This window comes from Leptodactylus fuscus, chromosome 11 (genome assembly GCF_031893055.1).
Source record: "Leptodactylus fuscus isolate aLepFus1 chromosome 11, aLepFus1.hap2, whole genome shotgun sequence".
In the NCBI taxonomy this organism is placed as follows: Eukaryota; Metazoa; Chordata; class Amphibia; order Anura; family Leptodactylidae; genus Leptodactylus; species Leptodactylus fuscus.
In genome coordinates this window covers 14,070,574-14,092,754 of record NC_134275.1, presented here as the reverse complement: position 1 = coordinate 14,092,754, position 22,181 = coordinate 14,070,574, and the positions used below count along the sequence as shown (strand labels likewise).

Below are 22,181 nucleotides of genomic sequence, written 5' to 3'. Positions count from 1 at the left end.
GTTAAAATGTCCCTGGTTCCTCCCCCTTCTCTCTAGACTGGAACTGAGATCAGCACAGACTTTTGGGACATTATAACATCACATACGCCTTACACCTTCAAATTTCCCATGATACATTGCCTTTAGCTCTCCTTAGATTGAATAGATCTCCCAATGAAGTTATCTATATATAGGGTTGACAAGTTTATTGTGCCCTTTGAAAACTACTTGCTTTCTGGGCTGAGTTGGAGGGCACGATGATCACTTATAGTGAAGAGGTGTGGTTACCCTTGTGGGATCCTCCCAACATTTAAAAGGAACTGTGTGGTCTTTAGGCTCCCTAGCTCATCTCTGCTACTGTGGCGATGTATAAGTTGTTGGTTCCTAGTAGTACTCATTTGGTGTATTTTACCCCAGAGGATTGAGGTCACTAATGATAAAGAGGTGTGGGTTCTATTTATAGAATCGGCAGATAGAGCTGGCCATACCAGGCACTCTATACAGTATTTTTTTATGTCACGTTTGTCACCCTTGTCGCTGTCCTGTGTGTTGTGGATGAAGGGATGCGGTTAAACCTTTTGGGGCTCTCCCAATGTCTAGGAGTATGGCGGTATGGCCATCAGGTTCCCCCCTCTCTGACTAGCAGGTTCATCTCCACTTCTGTGCTGGTGGACACAGTCTTAAATCCTAGTACTCCTGGTGGTTGCAGCCAGAGAGGAAACTGGACAGAGAATAGAGGCAGCCCAGGGGGAACACTGAGCATTGTTGGACTTTCTCATCCGGTGGATTGGTTTTTGTAGCTACTGAGTACCTTTTGGTCCAGTAGTCTTGGAAACGTCGGGAGCCCATTCTCTTTAGAGATGGGTTACCATAGTAGATGCAGACTGCGCCCTTTTTTTTTTTTTTTTTTGGCACTTCCCACTTTTTTCGTGCACTAGGTGTAATGATGGCACAGTTTATAGGCCTTCAAAAAAGAAAGTGTGGGGGTTCTTTATTGGATCCTTCCAACATTTAGAACATCCCTTTCTCCCTGGTCCATCTCTGCTTCTGTAGAGGTGAACTAGTTGTTGGTTCCTATTAGTACTTATTTGGGTAAAGTCCCATTAGAAGGGTGGAGCTAGTAATCTCTCCGTCCCAGCAGGGAAATAGCTGTGCTGGTGCCTTTTGGCCTGCAGGATTGGGATTTATTTGAGGTCCCATTCTCTTTTGAGATGGACTTGCAATAGTTGCTCTCCTGTGCATGGTGTTCTTTCTTTTTTTAAGTGGTACTCCCACTTTTTTGCAAACTTGGATTAAAGATGGCACAGTTTTGGTGCCTAAAAAAAAAAAAAAAAAAAAAAAAAGGTTGTTGGCATGTTCATTGTTGAGCATTGTTCAGTCTAAAAAATAATCAAGATTCTTCCAAGCAGACTAAATTTTGCAAAGGCATCTCCACAAAAGTGAAGTGGCCCTTTAAGATGAAACTCTTTGTACTGTTTAGTACAGTAAATGCAAGAAGAGTGTTATAGTAGGAGTCAGTGGCCCCAACCTCATGGTGCACGTCCTCTACTTTGTCACTTCTCAGTAATGCATATATTTTCATCTGTTCTAATTTGAATAAATTCCCACAATGCACTGTGTGAGAGTCTCCTTAAGTTAAATGAATGTTGCACTTAGGTTGTCCCTATTAAGACAGACTACCTCAGGAATAGAGTGTTTTCTGCACTTGTGTGGTCTTTGTGGCCTGGCACAGACCTGCCTACTGCTTTGTAGTGATGACAGAGTGGTTTAAGGTACTGTGCTCAGGACATAGTCTCCCCTGGCACAGGTCTGCCTATTGCTACTATTTGGTGGTGGCAGGATGGATTAAGGTGCAGTGTGCAGGACATGCTCTCACCTAAAAGGGTGAATTGGAGTACTACTTATTACAGCAGAGTTTTAGGTCTGCTTACTGTTAGAGGAGAGAAGTTTATGCATGTGCTTATGGAAGTTGGCGATAAGCATTTGTACAATGGATTTTTTATACAATTAGAAAGAGTTTTTTGGGAAAATATGAAAGATTTACAAAACGGAAAAAAACTTTGACCCTTGAAGCGCCATTCCAGCACTACCTAAGCAATGTGTCCTGAAAGGACAATATTTTTTAACCCAGCACCTGAGGCTCTGCCCACCCAACCAGATTTCCAGAGAGTTTGCTTGATTTGAGTCATTCTTTACACAATTCATTAAACTTAGGGAGAGCTGCAGCAAAGGATTCTGGGAAATTATGCAAATTGTACACTTTTGATTGGATAAGAAATACATTTATTCAAAATGACTGTTTGGTAGGGTATACAAGTTATAAGGAAACACAGCTCTGGAGGGCAAACATCATTATCACCAGCTGCTAACGGTAACAGAGATCACTTATCGCAGGGATTACATGAAAGGACATGTTCACCTCCACAAAAGCAGAGATGGACCACGGTGCCCAAGGAACACACAGTTTCTTTTAGGCGTTGGGTGGAACCAATAAAGAACCCACTCCACTTCATCATAAGCGACCATGTTGCTCGCCTACTCAGCCCACAAAGCAAGTAGTCTCCAAAGAGCACAGCAAACATGTCAACCTTATAAATAGATAGCTTCAGTGGGAGATCTATTTAATCTAAGGAGAGCTAAAGGCAATGCATCATGGGAAATTTGAAGGCCTTTTGGCTAAGATCAAGTGAAGTATACCCTCTGATCAGTGGGAGGTGTCTACCAAGATCTTAGCTGGAGGTGCCCCGGGTACCCCTCGCTCTGCCCTGTTGGATCGGTTGGGTTTATAGCCTGATCTTAACCAACTCGCTGCTATCGGGTGTAGGGCTTAGTCCTGGGGCAACAAGAAGCGATCCCTGAAGTGCACTACTGTGTCTTGCAGGTTTGCAGTTTGACATTATGGATCTGAGGGAGAAGAAGCATTGCCTGCGTTTCTTCCTCAAGAAGGACGTGATTATGGAGGAGTGGGACGAGTTCTTTCTGGACCAGATCCTGAGGGAGTGTCTCCTTGTGGATAAGATGGATGTGGTGGCCATGCAGTTCAACCCTACCAGAGGTTCATACAACATGACCTTCAGATCAGATCTCCTGTGTTCGGAGGCCTTCCTGAGGTGGTACAAGGGAGGAGCAGCTGGAGTCAGGAAGAAGGTCTGTTGTTTGGATTCATTGCACGATGGGTGGCAGAGCCTTATTGTGTCCAAGGACGACTCTTTTGTGGACACCCCGGCCATTTTGGGCTACCTGAGACCGCATCCCCAGATGGTAAGGATTAAAAGAGATTTGCTGAACAAAGCTAAGTACTGGACTGGGAAACGGAGATTTTCAGTCTGGATCAGAGATGATCATATGGAGAAATTGGATGGACTAGTAGATTTTGATGGCAAGACTGGCTACTGTTACTGGGAAGATGGAGGTCGGAAGAAAAGGTCACCTAGTAAGGAAAACAGTGACCAGTGTGTGGTAACTATAGACAGTCGCTGTGATGTCTTTGAGACTGTTTTTGCAGAGACCCTTGTTGTGCCGGAGATGGACACTTGTGAGACCTCATCTGATGAGGCTCAGCCTGTAAAGGTAAAGGACATTTGTGTGCCGGAGGAGGTGGTGAGAAACGAACATGCAACTGTATTTGATGTGAATCTTGAAGAGGTTAAAAGGATAGATTGTATAGACATAGAAAGTGCCAACGTGGAGGAGGTCAAGGAAATGACTAAAGCCAAGGTATGGGAGGGAATAGAGGCTAGATATATGGAGCCTAGAGAAAAAGTGTTTATGAGGAAATGGTTAAAAGAAGCATGTGACCTAGAGAAAATTTTTGTATAGATACACAATAGGTACATGGTAGTAAAGTCCTTTCATGAGGGCCATAAAAGTTTTTTTGAGAAGTACTCGTTTGAGCCCTATGCAAGAGAGCTACTAGATAGGCGTTCTCTAGATGAGGATATGATGGATGTGCTATTTGTGTTGGCCCTGGAGGGGGGTTATCCTGTGTATATATCCCCAGAATATAAAGAAGGGAAATATAGAAAGAATAGACAACTGTATGATGAATTGAACAAAGAGTAATTTGATTATATTATAGACAAAATTGCCAATATGGACCTTATGGAACAAGGTTGATGTAGAATTATGTGTTAAAAGAGTCCAGAGATGGTAAGGGAAAAGTTTAATTAAACCAATTATTATGTGTTTATAAGTGTTTAATAAGTTGATGTTGCTGGTGCTATACATAAAGATATTCTATTGTTTTATAAAACGATAATAAGTTGGTAAATATGTATGTTTATGTTTCTTTTTTGTAATGTGAGTTTGTCTAATAAAATACCAGCAATTGCTGGTTCCAACTTAAAAAAAAAAAATTTGAATAAATTCCCACAATGCACTGTGTTAGGTTCTCCTTAAGTTAAATGAATGTTGCTCTTAGGTTGTCCCTATGAAGACAGGCTACCTTAGATATAGAGTGTTTTCTGCACTTGTGTGGTCTTTGTGGCCTGGCACAGGCCTGCCTACTGCTTTGTAGTGATGGCAAAGTGGTTTAAGGCACTGTGCTCAGGACATAGCCTCCCCTGGCACAGGTCTGCCTATTGCTACTATGTGGTGGTGGTGATGGCGGCGGCAGGGTAGTTTAAGGTACTGTGCGCAGGATGTGCTCTCCCCTGGAAAGATGAGTTGCAGTGCTACTTATTACAGCAGAGTTTTAGGTATGCTTACTGTTAGAGGAGTTAAGTTTATGTATGTGTTTATGGAAGTTTTCAATAAGCATTTGTACAATGCATTCTTTATACAATCAGAAAGCTTATTGGAAAATATGAAAAATGTACAAAACAAAAATTTCTTTTAGCCCTTGAAGCGCCATCCCAGCAATACCTAAGCAATTTCCTGAAAGGACAAGATTATATAACCCAGCACCTGAGGCTAGGCTAGGCTCAGAGATTTTGCTTGATTTGAGTCATTCTTTACACAATTCATTAAACTTAGGGAGAGCTGCAGCAAAGGATTCTGGGAAATTATGCAAATTGTACACTTTTGATTGGATAAGAAATACATTTATTCAAAATTACTGTTTGGTAGTGTATACAAGTTATAAGGAAGCACAGCTCTGTGAAGTTCGCCCCTGGATGGCAAACATCCTTATCACCAAATGCTAACGGTAGCAGAGATCACTTATCGCAGGGATTACATGAAGGGACATGTTCACCTCCACAGAAGCAGAGATGGACCAGGGTGCCAAAAGAACACACATTTTCTTTCAGGCATTGGGTGGAGCCAATAAAGAACCCACACCACTTCATCATAAGCGACTATGTTGCTTGCCTACTCAGCCCACAAAGCAAGTAGTCTCCAAAGAGCACAGCAAACATGTCAACCTTATAAATAGATAGCTTCAGTGGGAGATCTATTTAATCTAAGGAGAGCTAAAGGCAATGCATCATGGGAAATTTGAAGGCCTTTTGGCTAAGATCAAGTGTAGTATTCCCTATGATCAGTGGGAGATGTCTACCAAGATCCTAGCCGGAGGCGCCCCGGGTACCCACCGCTCTGCCCTGTTGGATCGGTTGGGTATATAGCCTGATCTTAACCAACTCGCTACTATCGGCTGTAGGGCCTAGTCCCGGGGCAACAAGAAGCGATCCCTGAAGTGCACTACTGTGTCTTGCAGGTTTGCTGTTTGCCATCATGGATCTGAGGGAGAAGAAGCATTGCCTGCGATTCTTCCTCAAGAAGGACGTGACTATGGAGGAGTGGGACAAGCTCTTTCTGGACCAGATGCTGAGGGAGTGTCTCCTTGTGGATAAGACGGATGTGGTGGCCATGCAGTTCAACCCTACCAGAGGCTCATACGACGTGACCTTCAGATCAGATCGCCTGTGTTTGGAGGCCTTCCTGGGGTGGTACAAAGGAGGAGCAGCTGGAGTCAGGAAGAAGGTCTGTTGTTTGGCTTCATTGCACGGTGGGTGGCGGAGCCTGATTGTGTCCATGGACTACCCTTTTGTGGACGCCCCGGCCATTTTGGGCTACCTGAGACTGCATGCACAGTTGGTAAGGTTTAAAAGAGATTTGCTGAACAAAGCTAGGTACTGGACTGGGAAAAGGAGATTTTAAGTCTGGATCAGAGACAATGATATGGACAAATTGGATGGACTAGTGGACTTTGATGGCAAGACTGGCTACTGTTACTGGGAAGATGGAGGCCGGAAGAAAAGGTCACCCAGTAAGGAAAACAGTGACCAGTGCGTGGTAACTATAGACAAACGCTGTGATGTCTTTGAGACTGTTCTTGCAGAGACCCTTGCTGTGCCGGAGATGGACACTTTTGAGACCTCATCTGATGAGGCTCAGCCTGTTAAGGCAAAGGACATTTGTGTGCCGGAGGAGGTGGTGAGAAACAAATGTGTAACTGTATTTGATGTGAATCTTGAAGAGGTTAAAAGGATAGATTGTATAAACGTAGAAAGTGCCAACGTGGAGGAGGTCAAGGAAATGACCAAAGCTGAGGTATGGGAGGGAATAGAGGCTAGCTATATGGAGCCTAGAGAAAAAGTGTTTATGAGGAAATGATTAAAAGAAGTACGTGACCTAGAGAAAGTTTTGTTTAAGTACAAACACAATAGGTACATGGTAGTGAAGTCCTTTCATGAGGACCATAAAAGTTTTTTTTGAGAAGTACTCGTTTGAGCCCTATGCAAGAGAGCTACTAGATAGGCGTTCTCTAGATGAGGATATGATGGACATGCTATTTGTGTTGGCCCTGGAGGGGTGTTATCCTGTGTATATATCCCCAGAATACAAAAAAGGGAAATATAGAAAGAATAGACAATTGTATGATGAATTGAACAAAAAGTAATTTGTATTAAAGACAAAAATTGCCAATATGGATTTTATGGAATATACAGATATTTTATGTTGTCTTTGTAATTGTCTTATTGAAATTATTGATATTATTGATGTTATAGATGTATGTATGTGTTTTATAGAAAATAAAATGGTGCCCCATGGGGGGTAAACAAGTTAAAAAATTCTGTTCTTATCAGTGTGCTGTCTGCTGGACTTAGGCTACCGGGTACCCTCTTCCCTTAGCCCTTGAGCATCATCGATTACATTCGGCTTTAGCTCTTTTTTGCTATTGGGTGTAGGCGCTATTCCCGGGGCCTGACCAGGAAAGGTACTGGTGCAGTAGTGCTGTAAATCCTCTTGCATCTAACCAAAATGGTCGGAAAGGTGGGCCCTTTCGAATTAGTGACAGAACACAACAGCCAGCGACGACGACCAGCAATAGTAACAAAGACTTCGCTGATCCTCTGAAGACGCCGGAAGAAGACGAAGAAGGCGGAGCCTCCTGACTCGGGAGAGACCTTCGAGGGTCAGTACCTTGGGCAACAAGACAAAGACAACAAAGAAGGCGGAGCCTGCCCCAGAAGACACACCTTCAAGGGACAGACGCAGCCGGAAGAGGACAAAGAAGGTGGAGCTCGGCCCTTGATGACGACTCGGGAGAGACCTCTGAGGGACAGATTCACTACCGAAGAGATGGCCACCGCCACACCGTAACTGGGAGTCATCTCTAAGACTAGCACCCCACCCCGGAAGCCTCCTCCACGGTGAAGGACGGCCAGAAGCCCAGACAGGGACCTCCTACTCTGGAGACCTGGATGAAGCAAACGGTCATCCTGAGGCTGAAGGAGGTCGATGGGAGGAGGCCGGACATGACAGAAGAGGTCTTCTGTCAAAAGATTCTGGTGGAGCAGGGTTTTACAAAGTCAGAGAAGCTCAGTGTCCAGGCCTTCATGAAGGGCCGTTCTACGTGAACTTCATCAGTGTGAATATCTGCCACCACTACTGGAGTGTGGTGAAATCTAACAGGATTGCCCTGCTTGTTGTCAAGCTAGAGAGGGACTACATATCGCTTGGGGACTCTGACATCTGGGTTATAGTAGGAGTCGGTTGCCCCAACCTTATGGTGCACGTCCTCTCCTGTATCACTTCTTCTTGATAATGCATATGTTTTCATCTGTTCTAATTTGAATAAATTCCCACAATGCAGTGTGTGAGGTTCTCCTTAAGTTAAATAAATGTTGCATTTAGGTTGTCCCTATGAAGACAAACTGCCTTGTATATAGAGTGTTTTCTGCACTCATGTGGTCTTTGTGGTCTGGCACAGGCCTGCCTACTGCTTTGTAGTGATGGCAAAGTGGTTTAAGGTACTGTGCTCAGGACATAGCCACCCCTGGCACAGGTCTGCCTATTGCTACTATGTGATGGTGGCAGGGTGGTTTAAGGTACTGTGCGCAGGACATGCTCTCCCCTGGAAAGATGAGTTGCAGTACTACTTATTACAGCAGAGATTTAGGTCTGCTTACTGTTAGAGGAGTGAAGTTTATGCATGTATTTATGGAAGTTTTCAATAAGCATTTGTACAATGCATTCTTTATACAATTAGAAAGTTTATTGGAAAATATGAAAAATGAAAAAAACAAAAATTTCTTTTAGAACTTGAAGCGCCATCCCAGCAATACCTAAGCAATGTCCTGAAAGGACAAGATTATATAACCCAGCACCTGAAGCAAGGCTAGGCTACACTCAGAGATTTTGCTTGATTTGAGTCATTCTTTACACAATTCATTAAACTGAGGGAGAGCTGCAGCAAAGGATTCTGGGAAATTATGCAAATTGTACACTTTTGATTGGATAAGAAATAAATTTATTCAAAATGACTGTTTGGTAGGGTATGAAAGTTATAAGGAAACACAGCTATGTGAACTCTGCCCCTGGATGGCAAACATCCTTATCACCAGCTGCTAACGGTAGCAGAGATCACTTATTGCAGGGATTACATGAAGGGACATGTTCACCTCCACAGAAGCAGAGATGGACCAGGGAGCCCAAGGACCACACAGTTTCTTTCAGACATTGGGTGGAACCAATGAGGAACACACACCACTTCATCATAAGTGAGCATGCTGCCCACCTACTCAGCCCACAACACAAGTAGTCTTCAAACAGCATAGCAAATGTAAATGTAAATATCAACCTTATAAATAGATAGATTCAATGGGAGATCTATTTAATCTAAGGAGAGCTAAAGGCAATGTATCATGGGAAAGGATAGTGGAGTGTGTTATCATAGGAGTTGGTGGGCCCCAGCCTCATGAAGCACATCCTTCCCTTTGTCACTTCTTCAAGATAATGCATATATTTTCATCTGTTCTATTTTGCATAAATTCCCACAATGCACTGTGTGAGTTTCTCCTTAATTTACCGTATATACTCGAATATAAGCCGATCCGAATATAAGCTGAGACCCCTAATTTTACCACAAAAAACTGGGAAAACATATTGACTCGAGTATAAGTATGAGAGGGGGGAATCCACCATTGCAGATAAAAAGTCTGGTCATGTGCATTGCAGCTTAGTAACTCCATGGGGATCATAGTAATAGCAGTTAACCCCATCATGTCCCTCACATTAACCCCCTGTGTGCCTCACATAAGAGTTACTGATATGTGGACTATGCTTTTCTATATAATGTATTGTATATTGATAGCTCTATACACCACTACATTATATAATAATAATAAATTCTAATACATTTTATTTATATAGCGCCAACCTATTCCGCAGCACTGAACAACTTGTAGGGTTCAAGTACAGACAAAAAGATACATTTCAAAGAAATAGTCACTACACACAATGGGACTGAGGGCCCTGCTCACAAGAGCTTACAATCTCTGAGGTAGAGGGGGTGACACAAGAGGTAGCAGGGGCAGCATTGCTTATACAGTGGTCAGACAATATTATAATAGAGGTTACTGTCATTACACAAACATAACACTGTGTGAGCCGTCACAAGCTGTGTCCTGTAACATGTTTCATTATTAAGTATTATATTCATAATAATAGATTTTCTAACCATACTAGTGTATAGAAAGAGATTTCTCTATATATTGTACTCATGCAGGGAAAGGAAAAGATTGGTACGAGAAAAAACATACCTATGTATAGGACACATCACAAGCAGAAGAGGCCCAAAGAAGATACAGAAGAGAAATCGACGGAGTGAGGATGCCCAGTGGGCCATGCAGTGAAGGCATATTGGGAGAAGAAAGCCTGCACCGCCCGTAAGTGCCTCCATCACGTGACTGGTTTGTCCCGTATGAATATAGGCAAATTCCACTGCAAGGCCACCTGTCAATGTGGCCCTGCACCTGTTGCAAAACTGCAACTCTTATAACGTTTGGATAGGTTGAGATGATGGGAGCTGTAGTTTGACAAAATTGGCAGTTACACTACGTGATCAAAAGTATCCGGACACCTGGCTGAAAATGACTTACAAGTTCGTGGCGCCCTCCATCGGTAATGCTAGATACAATATGGTGTTGGCCCACACTTAGCCTTGATGACAGCTTCCACTCTCGCCGGCATACGTTCAATCAGGTGCTGGAAGGTTTCTTGGGGAATGGCAGCCCATTCTTCACGGAGTGATGCACTGAGGAGAGGTATCGATGTAGGTCGGTGAGGCCTGGCACGAAGTTGGCGTTCCAAAACATCCCAAAGGTGTCCTATAGGATTCAAGTCAGAACCCTGTGCAAAGCAGTCCATTACAGAGATGTTATTGTCTTGTAACCACTCCGCCATAGGCTGTGCAGTATGAACAGGTGCTCGATCGTGTTGAAAGATGCAATCGCCATCCCCAAATTGCTCTTCAACAGTGGGAAGCAAGAATGTGTTTAAAACATCAATGTAGGCCTGTGCTGTGATAGTGCCACGCAAAACAACAAGGGGTGCAAGCCCCCTCCATGAAAAACACGACCACACCATAACACCACCGCCTCCGAATTTTACTGTTGGCACTACACACGCTGGCAGATGATGTTCACTGGGCATTCGCCATACCCACACCTTGCCATCGGATCGCCAGATTGTGTACTGTGATTTGTCACTTCACACAACGTTTTTCCACTGTTCAATCGTCCAATGTTTACGCTCCTTACACCAAGCGAAGCGTCGTTTGGCATTGACCTGCGTGATGTGTGGCACCCAATCACCTGACCACGTTCGAAGTCCGTGAGTTCCGTGGAGCGCCCCATTCTGCTCTCTCACGATGTCTAATGTCTACTGAGGTCGCTGATATGGAGTACCTGGCAGTAGGTGGCAGCACAATGCACCGAATATGAAAAACGTATGTTTTTGGGGGTGTCTGGATACTTTTGATCACATAGTGTATATCGTGTTAGTCACAACAACTAGAGTTAGTTCACACGGCAGAAACCTTTTCCGCCATGTGGCTTTTTTGTGCGGCTAGTCGCGACGGGATGCCAATGCACTGCAGCATCCTGTTCCTGTTTAGGCCTGGATGAATAGGCCTAATCAGGATGGAGTCTTGAGCCGCGGAATCCACATGAAGATAGGGCATGTAGCATTTTTTTCCTGCTAACTGAAAAAAAATGCTAGTGGGAATAAACTGCAAGTGACTCCCACTGAAATAAATGGGAGGCGCTTTTTGAGGTCAGCTTCTATGAAAGTATCAGGACCCACCATCTGGGTCCTGAGAACTGCGGTTTTGACCGCACACCACTAGATTGATTAGGGTGCATTGTAATCTTAGCCTGAAATCATAGGCAGGATATTATATGTCTCCTGATGAGTTTAAATTAACGAAACGTGTAGAGAGTCTAATGTGGCACCCTTCTTTATTCTCTGATAAATCCAAGTTGGCACTGTTGTCACTAACACCTATGTGATACATGTATCACTGCTAGGGATACTTAGGTAATTAGCTTAAACATCTTGGCTAAAAACACTCTGTTTACTACCTATAGTAATCTCCTTGTTGTGGAATAGGGAGGGGAGTAAGTAAATACCTAACACTATTCGGGACTGGGCAATTTTACAAACATATATACCCACTGCTTTATACATGGGGCCATATTCTGTGTTTGTGCACCTATTTTTAATGAACCACCAATAAAGGTTAAGTTTTAATAATTTTTTTCTAGTGGGGGTGCCCCTTTTCGTTGTTTACAGTATATAATAGGTAACCCTTGATCCAAAGTGTGCTAGAAAGATATACTTAACATAATATTTCTCTCCACTATTTCTTCAGAAGGCTCCTGAGCTTGACACCAAAAACCAAGCTTGCATGATATATGCTGCACTGTAACAGAATCCGAAATGACATTTATTTGCAAATACAATATCATCGGATTACTAAATTAATTATCTGTGAGTTGCATAACAAATTCACTAACGCTAGGTTCACACCTGAGTTCAGCACTCCGTTCTGTGCTTTTCGTCTTCTACATGCAAGAAGACAGAAAGCACAGACCGGGTCCGGCCATGAGCGGCGGTGAGCGTTTTATGCTCTCCGCCGCGACACCGTTTTTTTAAAATCCGGACACAGAGTACTATGTGTCTGACTCTGTGTCCGGATTAAAAAACCCGGTTTCGCGGCGGAGAGCGTAAAACGCTCACTGCCGCTCACGGCCAGACATCTTTCTCACCCACTCAAATGAATGCTCTGTTTTATGCAGGAAACGGAAACCTGCATAACGGAGTGCCGGGCGCAGATGTGAACGAGCCCTAAGGTCCTAAGAAAGTATATAGACACCCTTTCTAATTAGCCAGGTAAAAACAGGCACATAAAATCAAGCACACAGTCATGTAACCTGCACAGACTAAGGGTCCATTCACAAGGAGTAAATGCGCGCTCATTTTGGAAAAATACATGTGTAAAGAATACAAGTGTAAAAATAAGACTTCAATGACATTTTAAACGTGTATTTTGATATGTTTTTTTACACATGTAAAAAAATGTCATTGAAGTCAATGGGAGTCTTAAATATATACCATATTACTTCTATAGGAAGCAAAATAAACAATGTGCATAAAAGATCAGAAACAATATTTACCCATAGCTAATTCCTTTTCTGTGATAGTGTTTTCTACTCTCATAGTCACTCCCCAATTCCACAGGTTAACAGCACATTCCTCTATCTACAAGGTAAAAGCACATTAGTCATTTGATATGTATTTGTCGTATACATTCAGATACAGATTTCCATTCCAGATGTCATCATTTTCTACATTTTATTTAATTGTAGCATTAATTGTGTGGGTACATAAGACTTTTTCATCAGATTTTATTACTTTGCAATTTTCAGAGGTGAAATGAACAGAAAACGTTTTATCTGGATACACACATCCAAAGCATCTTTTTTTCTAATCTGATTGAATAGCTCTATACAGTGGCGTAACTAAAGTCTTGTGGACCCTGGTTCAACCTTTTGTCCGGGGTCCCCTACCTGATCCCTACAGTGAATTCTTAATAGTGATGGTTACGGGTGCTAAGAAGTTTAATCCACCTTCGTATGGCTAGAGGAATCTGTGGATCCTTGGATTATGGGCCAGATGAAAGCTGAAATCTCAATACTGATGCCAGTGCTTATGGGCTCCCTAAGGATCCTGCACCCCCTCAAGTTACACCCCTGGCTCTATATACTGCTAATGAGATATAAAAGAGTTCAGGGGTGGGGTTATGTTGAGATTATGAATTATCCTGATAAACACATAATTATATCTACTCCTTATTGGCTCAATGTTATGAGAGGATACCCGTCCTCTTATTACAACACCATTTCAATTAACACAAGTGGCGCTGCACTTTCTCTACTTTTGCACTCACTGAGATATTTTAAAGGGATTCTACCATTAAAAACTTTTTTTTTTTGTCATTGATATGTAGGAACAGCCTTAAGAAAGGCTATTCTTCTCCTACCTTTAGATGTCTTCTCCACACCACCGTTCAGTTAAAATTCAGTTTTCTGTCGTTATGCAAATGAGTTATTTTGCAGCACTGGGGGAGGGCCCCAGCGCTCAAACAGCACTGGGGGCGTCCCCAATGCTGCGAGAGAACTATCCAGCGCTGCCTCCATCTTCTTCTGGAAAATGGAATTATAACCGAATGGTGGGGCGAAGAAGACATATAAAGGTAGGAGAAGAATAGCCTTTCTTAAGGCTATTCCGACGTGTGATCGACAATTAGACACTAGAATAAGAGCGATGGAGGCTGCTGCATGTTTTAATTCTGTGAAGTATTCTATACTTCATATATAGTATTCATCGTATTCTATATTCATGAAGAACCTCTAACCCTTCGTATCAAGTAACATCTATTGTAAAATTGCAATAGCGGTAACAAACAACTGGTTAGACTAATAGGTTGTTTTTATAGAAAATACTAACCTGTATGTCAGGAATGCCTTGGTTAACAATGTTTTCTAAAGATTGTATCTCTTTGTACATCTGCTCAATGAGAATACTAACATCAGGAGATCGGATTTCAAGCAATGTTTTAATATGGTCTTTAAGAACAAAAGATAAATAATGGAGTTACTACAGTGCACACATATACAGTATATACCTGCAAAGAGCTGAGTAGTAGTCAATCTACACTCATACCTGCGCCAGGCCACTAAAACAGTGGTTTCACATGCCCACCAGTAGTCCCCATTGACTGCAGAGAGAAAAGTCCTCTCTGTGCAGGACTTTTCTCTCCAACAATTTATGGAGGTTTATGTGGCAGAATCTCCAATGGAGACTCCAGAGCAGATGTGAACTTAGCCTGTACAGTACATGTGGAATTATATACTTAACAAAAAAGTGTGAAACAACTGAAAATCTGTCTTATATTCTCGGTTCTTCAAAGTAGCCACCTTTTGCTTTGATTCCTGCTTTGCACACTCGTGGCATTCTCTTGATGAGCTTCAAGAGGTAGTCACCTGAAATGGTTTTCACTTCACAGGTGTGCCCTGTCAGGTTTAATAAGTGGGATTTCTTGCCTTATAAATGGCATTGGCATTGTCAGTTATGTTGTGCAGAAGTCAGGTGGATACCCAGCTGATAGTCCTACTGAATAGACTGTTAGAATTTGTATTACGGCAAGAAAAAAGCAGCTAAGTAAAGAAAAACGAGTGGCCATCATTACTTTAAGAAATGGAGGTCAGTCAGTCCGAAAAATTGGGAAAACTTTGAAAGTGTCCCCAAGTGCAGTTGCAAAAACCATCAAGCACTACAAAGAAACTGCCTCACATGAGGACTGCCCCAGGAAAGGAAGACCAAGAGTCACCTCTGCTGCGGAGGATAAGTTCATCCAAGTCATCAGCCTCAGAAATTGCAGGTTACCAGCAGCTCAGATTAGAGAGCAGGTCAATGCCACACAGAGTTCTAGCAGCAGACACATCTCTACAACAACTGGTAAGAGGACACTTTGTGCAGCAGCCGGCCTTCATGGTAAAATAGCTGCTAGAAAACCACTGCTAAGGACAGACAACAAGCAGAAGAGACTTGTTTAGGCTAAAGAGCACAAGGTAATGGACATTAGACGGGTGGAAATCTGTGCTTTGGTCTGATGAGTCCAAATTTGAGATCTTTGGTTCCAACCACCGAGTCTTTGTGCGACGCAGAAAAGGTGAACAGATGGACTCTACGTGCCTGGTTCCCACCATGAAGCATGGAGGAGGAGGTGTGATGGTATAGGGGTGCAAAGCTGGTGACACGGTTGGGGATTTATTCAAAATTGAAGGCATACTGAACCAGCATGGCTACCACAGCATCTTGCAGTGGCATGCTATTCCATCCGGTTTGCGTTTAGATGTACCATCATTTATTTTTCAACAGGACAATGGTCCCAAACACCTCCAGCCTGTGTAAGGGCTATTTGACCAAGAAGGAGAGTGATGGGATGCTACGCCAGATGACCTGGCCTCCAGAGTCACCAGACCTGAACCCAATCCAGATGGTTTGGGGTGAGCTGGACCACAGAGTGAAGGCACAAGGGCCAACAAGTGCTAAGCATCTCTGGAAACTCCTTCAAGACTATTTGAAGACCATTTCAGGTGACTACCTCTTGAAGCTCATCAAGAGAATGCCAAGAGTGTGCAAAGCAGGAATCAAAGCAAAAGGTGGCTACTCTGAAGAACCTAGAATATAAGTTGTTTCACACATTTTTGTTACGTATATAATTCCACATGTGTTACTTCATAGTTTTGATGCCTTCAGTGTGAATCTACAGTTTTCATAGTCATGAAAATACAGAAAACTCTTTGAATGAGGTGTGTAAAGACTTTTGGTCTGTACTGTATGTCTCTTAGATATATATGTATATATATATATATATATATATATATATATATATATATATATCCTATAACATATATGTTATATAATACATAGCCATTTACTGATTTGCTCATTACAGGCACATTCAAGTGTTGTTCACACATTCACCCATTGCAACGTATTGGAGAAAATAGAAAACTTTAGTGTAAAAATAGGCATAACTGGGTGGGTTGAGTCGGACTCTGACCTCATATATGTTTCCATAGATTATAAATACATAATTTTATCTATATGAGTCCTAGCTTGTACTTCCATATTTGAAGTTTGTATTCTTTCCATATAGGTTAGGAACCAATATTTTTCTATGGGCCTCTAAATGTCTATATTTCTAAACTGTTTTTAATGCTCTATTGAATTCTGTAAAGCAGCGGCATTCTTCCAAAGAAAGTAAAGGCAGTCTGCAAAAACAGATCTGTATTTTAAATTAATATTATTTCATGTTAAGAAAAAATTTCTTTCATACATGACAACCTAACACTCATAGTATTTTTTGTTATTTGCATGCACATTACTTAGTGTTATTTTGTTTCATATGGGAAAGCCCGTGTAAGGCTATGGCCCCACGTTTTTTTTGTTTTTGTCAAGCCAAAGCCAGAAGGTAATTTGGCATAAGGGCTTCATTTGTATTTCCCATTCCCTTTGAAGCCATTCTTGGCTTTGGCTCAAAAAAAAATGCAGCAAATCTGCAACAACCCCCCCCCAAGCTTTTCTGCAACACGAGCCTCAGCCTAAGGCCGGGGACCCACGTGGCAGAAATGCTGCAGAAAAAAAGTGGTGTTTTACAGTCACAGCAAAGTGCTAAAATATGCGCTGCGGACATGCAGCGATTTCCAAAATCGGCACAGTTTTGCAAATCACAGCATGCAAATTATAAGTACGGAAACACTGGCAATTTCTCTATAGGTATAACTGAAGAAGAAAGTCCACAGAAGTAAACTCTCCAAACTTTCTGTCAAAAGTGCTTCAGGATGGATTATGAAAAAAGTGGAGGCCCTAGGTAGCATGCAGTATATGGAAGTTCATGGCCTTACACAACTCAGTCTCTACTTTCTCTACCCTCTTGTTTAATTGGATTCACTTCAGAGACTCCCTGGATGGGTCTATTTTCCTCTACCCCCTCACTTTTTTTTCTTTTCCCTCTTCCATCCCCCTATATTGTCAATCTTAGTTTATTGTGTATAGTTTATTTCTTTATTTGAACCTACAGTTTGTATTGAAGGTTTTTGTTCTTATTTTACACAATAAAGATTAAAGCAACAATTGTACTTTTGCAGAATATACAAAGGGTATAACATCAAAATTCAGCTTCTTGTTCTGTTTTTCCGCACACTAAAATATGCAATAATACCAGTATGTGTCTTAGTTTCTTTTTGTTATTTCAAGAAATATTGGACGTGTGCTTCTGTACTTATTCTTCCTTTTTATCTTTGATGGGGACACTCCCTCTACATTTATATACAACTTACGTTTATTCCGCTTTTGAAATTGCTAAATAAAAACTTATTGAACCATAAAATGTGAGCACTGAATGCAGATTCTGCTTTGCATTTAAAAGGGCTATAAATAAACAGAAATAGCTGGATGTGGGTGTCTTGCAAGATATAACATAAAGTGGCTTCTATCCACATAAACTTGTTTAAGGGGCCGTTATACTCTTTACTTATAAAAATCGTCTTTGAAAACCAAATTAGAGAATTAAGCTTTGTTCACATAGTTGAAGTATGTGCCAGAGAAGTTATTGGCACACGCGCTGAACACCCACACGATCCCATTCATGGAGATTATGCCAAGAGTGCCCATTTTGAATACATCAGCTGGCATGTGTAGGCATATAGTGTAGTACTCAATGTAGAGTATTCATACTCATACACAGTAAAAATCTAAATCATATACCACACATTTTTTTATACAACTTCTTTTCAATACTTTTTTTCACACTATGGGTGACATATACTGTATATCTATGGAAATTCTCTTGCTATGTATTTCTGATAGAAGGTTTAACCCCATCCTGACGGCTTTTGGGACTTTAACCCATTTATGCTGGAGGTTGAAATTTTTGAGTTGTGTGCTATGAGGCTGCCGTTCCAATAATGGAACTCTACGCATAAACGGGTTAAACATGGTGGTTTTACACAGCTGAAATACGGCAGCAATTTGCCGTCAAGATGTCTTGGTCATGTGTGACTGAGATATCTGAAGGCCAAAGGTGTGTGCACGCTGCCATGGTACTTCAGATCGATGTCCCGTAGAGCAAGATCAGTGAGCGGCGATCCATTTCCATGACAGTCAAGAACCCACTGAAGGCTCCAAGGTCTGTTATTTCTATTACTGGCCATCATAAGCAGCCTGTAATAGTAGTGAACAGAATACACTCAATACACTGCAATATGTTAGTAATAGCATACAGTAAATACTGTATAAAAGGACAATTTCCTGACAGTATTGGAATGCTATAGCAATAGAGTTGTCTTTATTCATTATAATAAATGTAAAAGATTTGATGCACATCTGCGTCATTTTAATCCATTTCAGGCTAAACATTAAGATAGAAACGTTGGGCATCCATTGTTTTCTGTATGATATCGTTGGATGAAAAAGTCATGCTTATAGGCTTTTTCATCTACAATGTTAGACGAATGGAGCCTCTGATTCAGATATCAACATTGCTTTATGTTATTGAGTGTTGTATTACCTGTTAATTCTCTAAAGCAATTCTCTTCTTGCATTGTTATTAGTCCTATAAAAAAAACAAAAAAACCCCAGTAAGAATCTTGCTCAGTACTTTTCCATTTTATAAAGCTAAGTTATAGATGTGGAGAGAGACAGGAATAAACAGGAAAATGTCTAATTATATTGTGTTACGCTTTAGCTTTGAAAGTAGGTTCAACTTCAATGCTATCGTGAAAAACAATAGCAGAGGTGTAACTTTTTTGGAGGTCATGGCCCCCCATTTACCATTGCTATCAATAATACTGGAGTGTTCTTAGGTTGTAGATAGGCCTTTAGGCCTCCTTACACTCTGAGACCCAGAAGCAATTGCTACCTCTGCTCCCCATATAGCTACACCCCAGGAAGATTAAACTGTTAATTATGTCATGGTAACCATAATGCAAAATGGCAAATTTATTTTTTATTCCCTTCCCCAGAAAATGAATAACCTGTCCCATGGAAAGTAAAGTCTAATCTGCAATCATCATGTTATAGAGCAGGAGGAGCTGAGCAGACTGATACACATCTTCTTGGTGGATGGACAAGCCCTTTTGTCCTCCATTCTCTTTAATAGGGATGACGCAGATAGCCGAGTATTGTAATTCGGCTATCTTTGGTATGCCTATTGAGGTGGATGGGAGCCACGTGGGTTCGTCCATCCACCAAGCGACACGCCTATATTCAGCCTGGCTGCAAATATGTATTAATGAATAATACCTCAAAGTGCATCTTTATTATAATAATGTCCCAGGTGTTTCCTAATTAAAAAGTTTTCCTGGTCATTAATATAATAATTAGTGAGGCTCAAAAACCTGGGACCCCCACTGAATGACCGTGGTACCTGTGTAAGCACTGTGACACCTTCTCTGTTTATATAGAGTCATTCATCTCTTAGTGGCCATGTCAGGTAACTACAGCCTGGTCCTATACACATCTATGTGACAAGACTGGAATTACCGTATATACTCGAGTATAAGTCAAATTTTTCAGCACAGTTTTTGTGCTGAAAAAAAAAACCCTTGGCTTATACTCGAGTCAACAAAAAAAAAAAGTATATTATTTTTTTTAGGAGGGGGGGGTGTCTATGACCAGCAGCAATATCAATGTATAGAACCTCCCATAAAATAGTGGAAGAACAAAAAAAGCTTTAAAGTTTTTTTCAAAAATTAAAGTTCTAAGTCCTTCCTTTCCCTAGAATAGACACAAAAGTAGAAGATGACTGTGAAACACATACACATTAGGTAATCCCTGTGTCTGACAGTGCCCGGTCTACTGAATATAGGGGATCTGCAGTGCTCCTGTTCCATCAGAAAGCGGTTAATAGGAGCACTGCAGATACCCTATATTCAGCCAGGCTGAATTCCAAGTGTGTGTGGGGGGGGGGAGACAGTCCTCAAAACACCCCCTCCCCTTCCCCAGCACCTGCTGCACCCAAAAACTCCCACCATTTTAATTTTTGAAATTTTCCAGTAGCTGCTGCATTTCCCCCCCTCGGCTTATACTCGAGTCAATAAGTTTTCCCAGTTTTTTGTGGTAAAATTAGGGGCCTCGGCTTATATTCGGGTCGGCTTATACTCGAGTATATACAGTATATGCCTTTTTTTTTTTTTTTACTTAGGGCAGGTTCACACCTGCGCCCGGTCTCCGCTTTCAGGTTCGAGTGACGCCTGTATGCGCCTTCTGCCTCTCTGTTGCGAAACCGTTTTTTTTTAACCAGACACAAGTTGGACATACAGGACTTTGTGTTCGGTAAAAAAAAAAAAAAAAAAGGGAATGGGTTTGAAAACTGACCGCCGGGTTTCCGTCTTCTGTCCAGTCTCTCTCAGCAGGAAACGGAAACCCGGAAGTAGAGACCGGGCGCAGGTGTGAAGCCGCCATGACTTCGTGATTTAAAAAAAAAAAAAAAAAAAAAAAGTAAAAATGTAAGGTTATGTTCACACAGTGAAATTTGGTGCTGAATTAGAGACAGATTCCCATTAAAGTGAAAGGGAGGTGGAAAATACCCCCTGGCAGGCGCAGAGTTTGGGCCAGTGAAAAAAATTCATCTTCAAATTCCTGACATTGAATTATTTTTTTTTGCTACAAACATTCCTCCATGTGAACATACCCTAAAGCTGTGCACTACATTCATGAGCGTCACTGACATTTACCTCACAGACGCGCTATGAAGTGTTTCCGGCCTCTTCTCTTCTGCTCTTTTCTACTATAAAGATATTTTTTCTCTCCTTTGCTCAGCTAATGCCTGTAGAGGTAGAGTTTAGCCTTATACCAGGTAATTTTGGGCGCTCTCCCCTCAGTCACAAGGCCTGGGGTCACTGAGGTAATTCTAACAGCACCTCAGCCTGCTGCAGTCCCCAAATGTCTGAGAGGATGAACGTCTGTTCTGCCTGGCAACAGTGATGTCATGGGCAGCTGTGATTGGCTGCCTGCTCCTCTATACACTGAATGAAGTCTCTGTCAGTCTCTATATACCTGTATACATCAGTGGTGGAGACTGTATACTGCTACCTACTGACAAATATACTAACAAGGGCATAGACACATCTACAGCCAGACCTGATGGAGTAAATCACAAAATGGAAAATCATACCTCCCAACTTTTGAAGGACTGAAAGAAGGACAAAATGTTAGCTTAGCCCCGCCCACTTTTGTGTTGACTCCGCCCACTCGTTAATTTTTCATGTGCCCGCACACAGCATAATCCTCCTACAGTCACCAGTAAATTATATGTCCCCCCTCTATCTCTCCCCTAGTTTCATGTCCCCCCTCCATCTGTCCTCAGATTCATGTCCCTCCATCTCTGCCCCCAGATTCATGTCCCCCCTCTATCTCTGCCCCCAGATTCATGTCCCCCCATCTCTGCCCCCAGATTCATGTCCCTCCATCTCTGCCCCCAGATTCATGTCCCTCCATCTCTGCCCCCAGATTCATGTCCCCCCATCTCTGCCCCCAGATTCATGTCCCCACATCTCTGCCCCCAGATTCATGTCCCTCCATCTCTGCCCCCAGATTCACGTCCCCCATCTCTGCCCCCAGATTCATGTCCCCTCATCTCTGCCCCCAGATTCATGTCCCCCATCTCTGCCCCAAATTTAGACCCACCCACTTTTGTGTTAACTCCGCCCACTCATTAATTTTTTTATGTGCCCGCACACAGTAGAATCCTCCTACAGTCACCCGTAAATTATATGTCCCTCCTCTATCTCTCCCCCAGTTTCATGTCCCCCCTCCATCTGCCCCCAGATTCATGTCCCCCCTCCATCTCTGTCCCCAGATTCATATCCCCACATCTCTGCCCCCAGATTCATGTCCCTCCATCT

General features: G+C 42.2%; 1 protein-coding gene across 1 annotated transcript in view; it reads right to left on the bottom strand.

Annotated features, from left to right (window-relative positions):
* The window catches only part of TEX11 (testis expressed 11), a 70,804-nt gene extending 51,926 nt beyond the window's left edge, over positions 1 to 18,878 (bottom strand). The window contains exons 1-4 of the mRNA XM_075259847.1: positions 18,845 to 18,878; positions 14,215 to 14,333; positions 12,882 to 12,966; positions 12,044 to 12,127 (exon numbers count right to left, since the gene is read on the bottom strand). Coding sequence (XP_075115948.1) covers positions 12,044 to 12,127; positions 12,882 to 12,966; positions 14,215 to 14,333; positions 18,845 to 18,878 — 322 coding nt within the window. The remainder of the gene's footprint in view (positions 1 to 12,043; positions 12,128 to 12,881; positions 12,967 to 14,214; positions 14,334 to 18,844) is intronic.
* Positions 18,879 to 22,181: the final 3,303 nt, after the last annotated feature.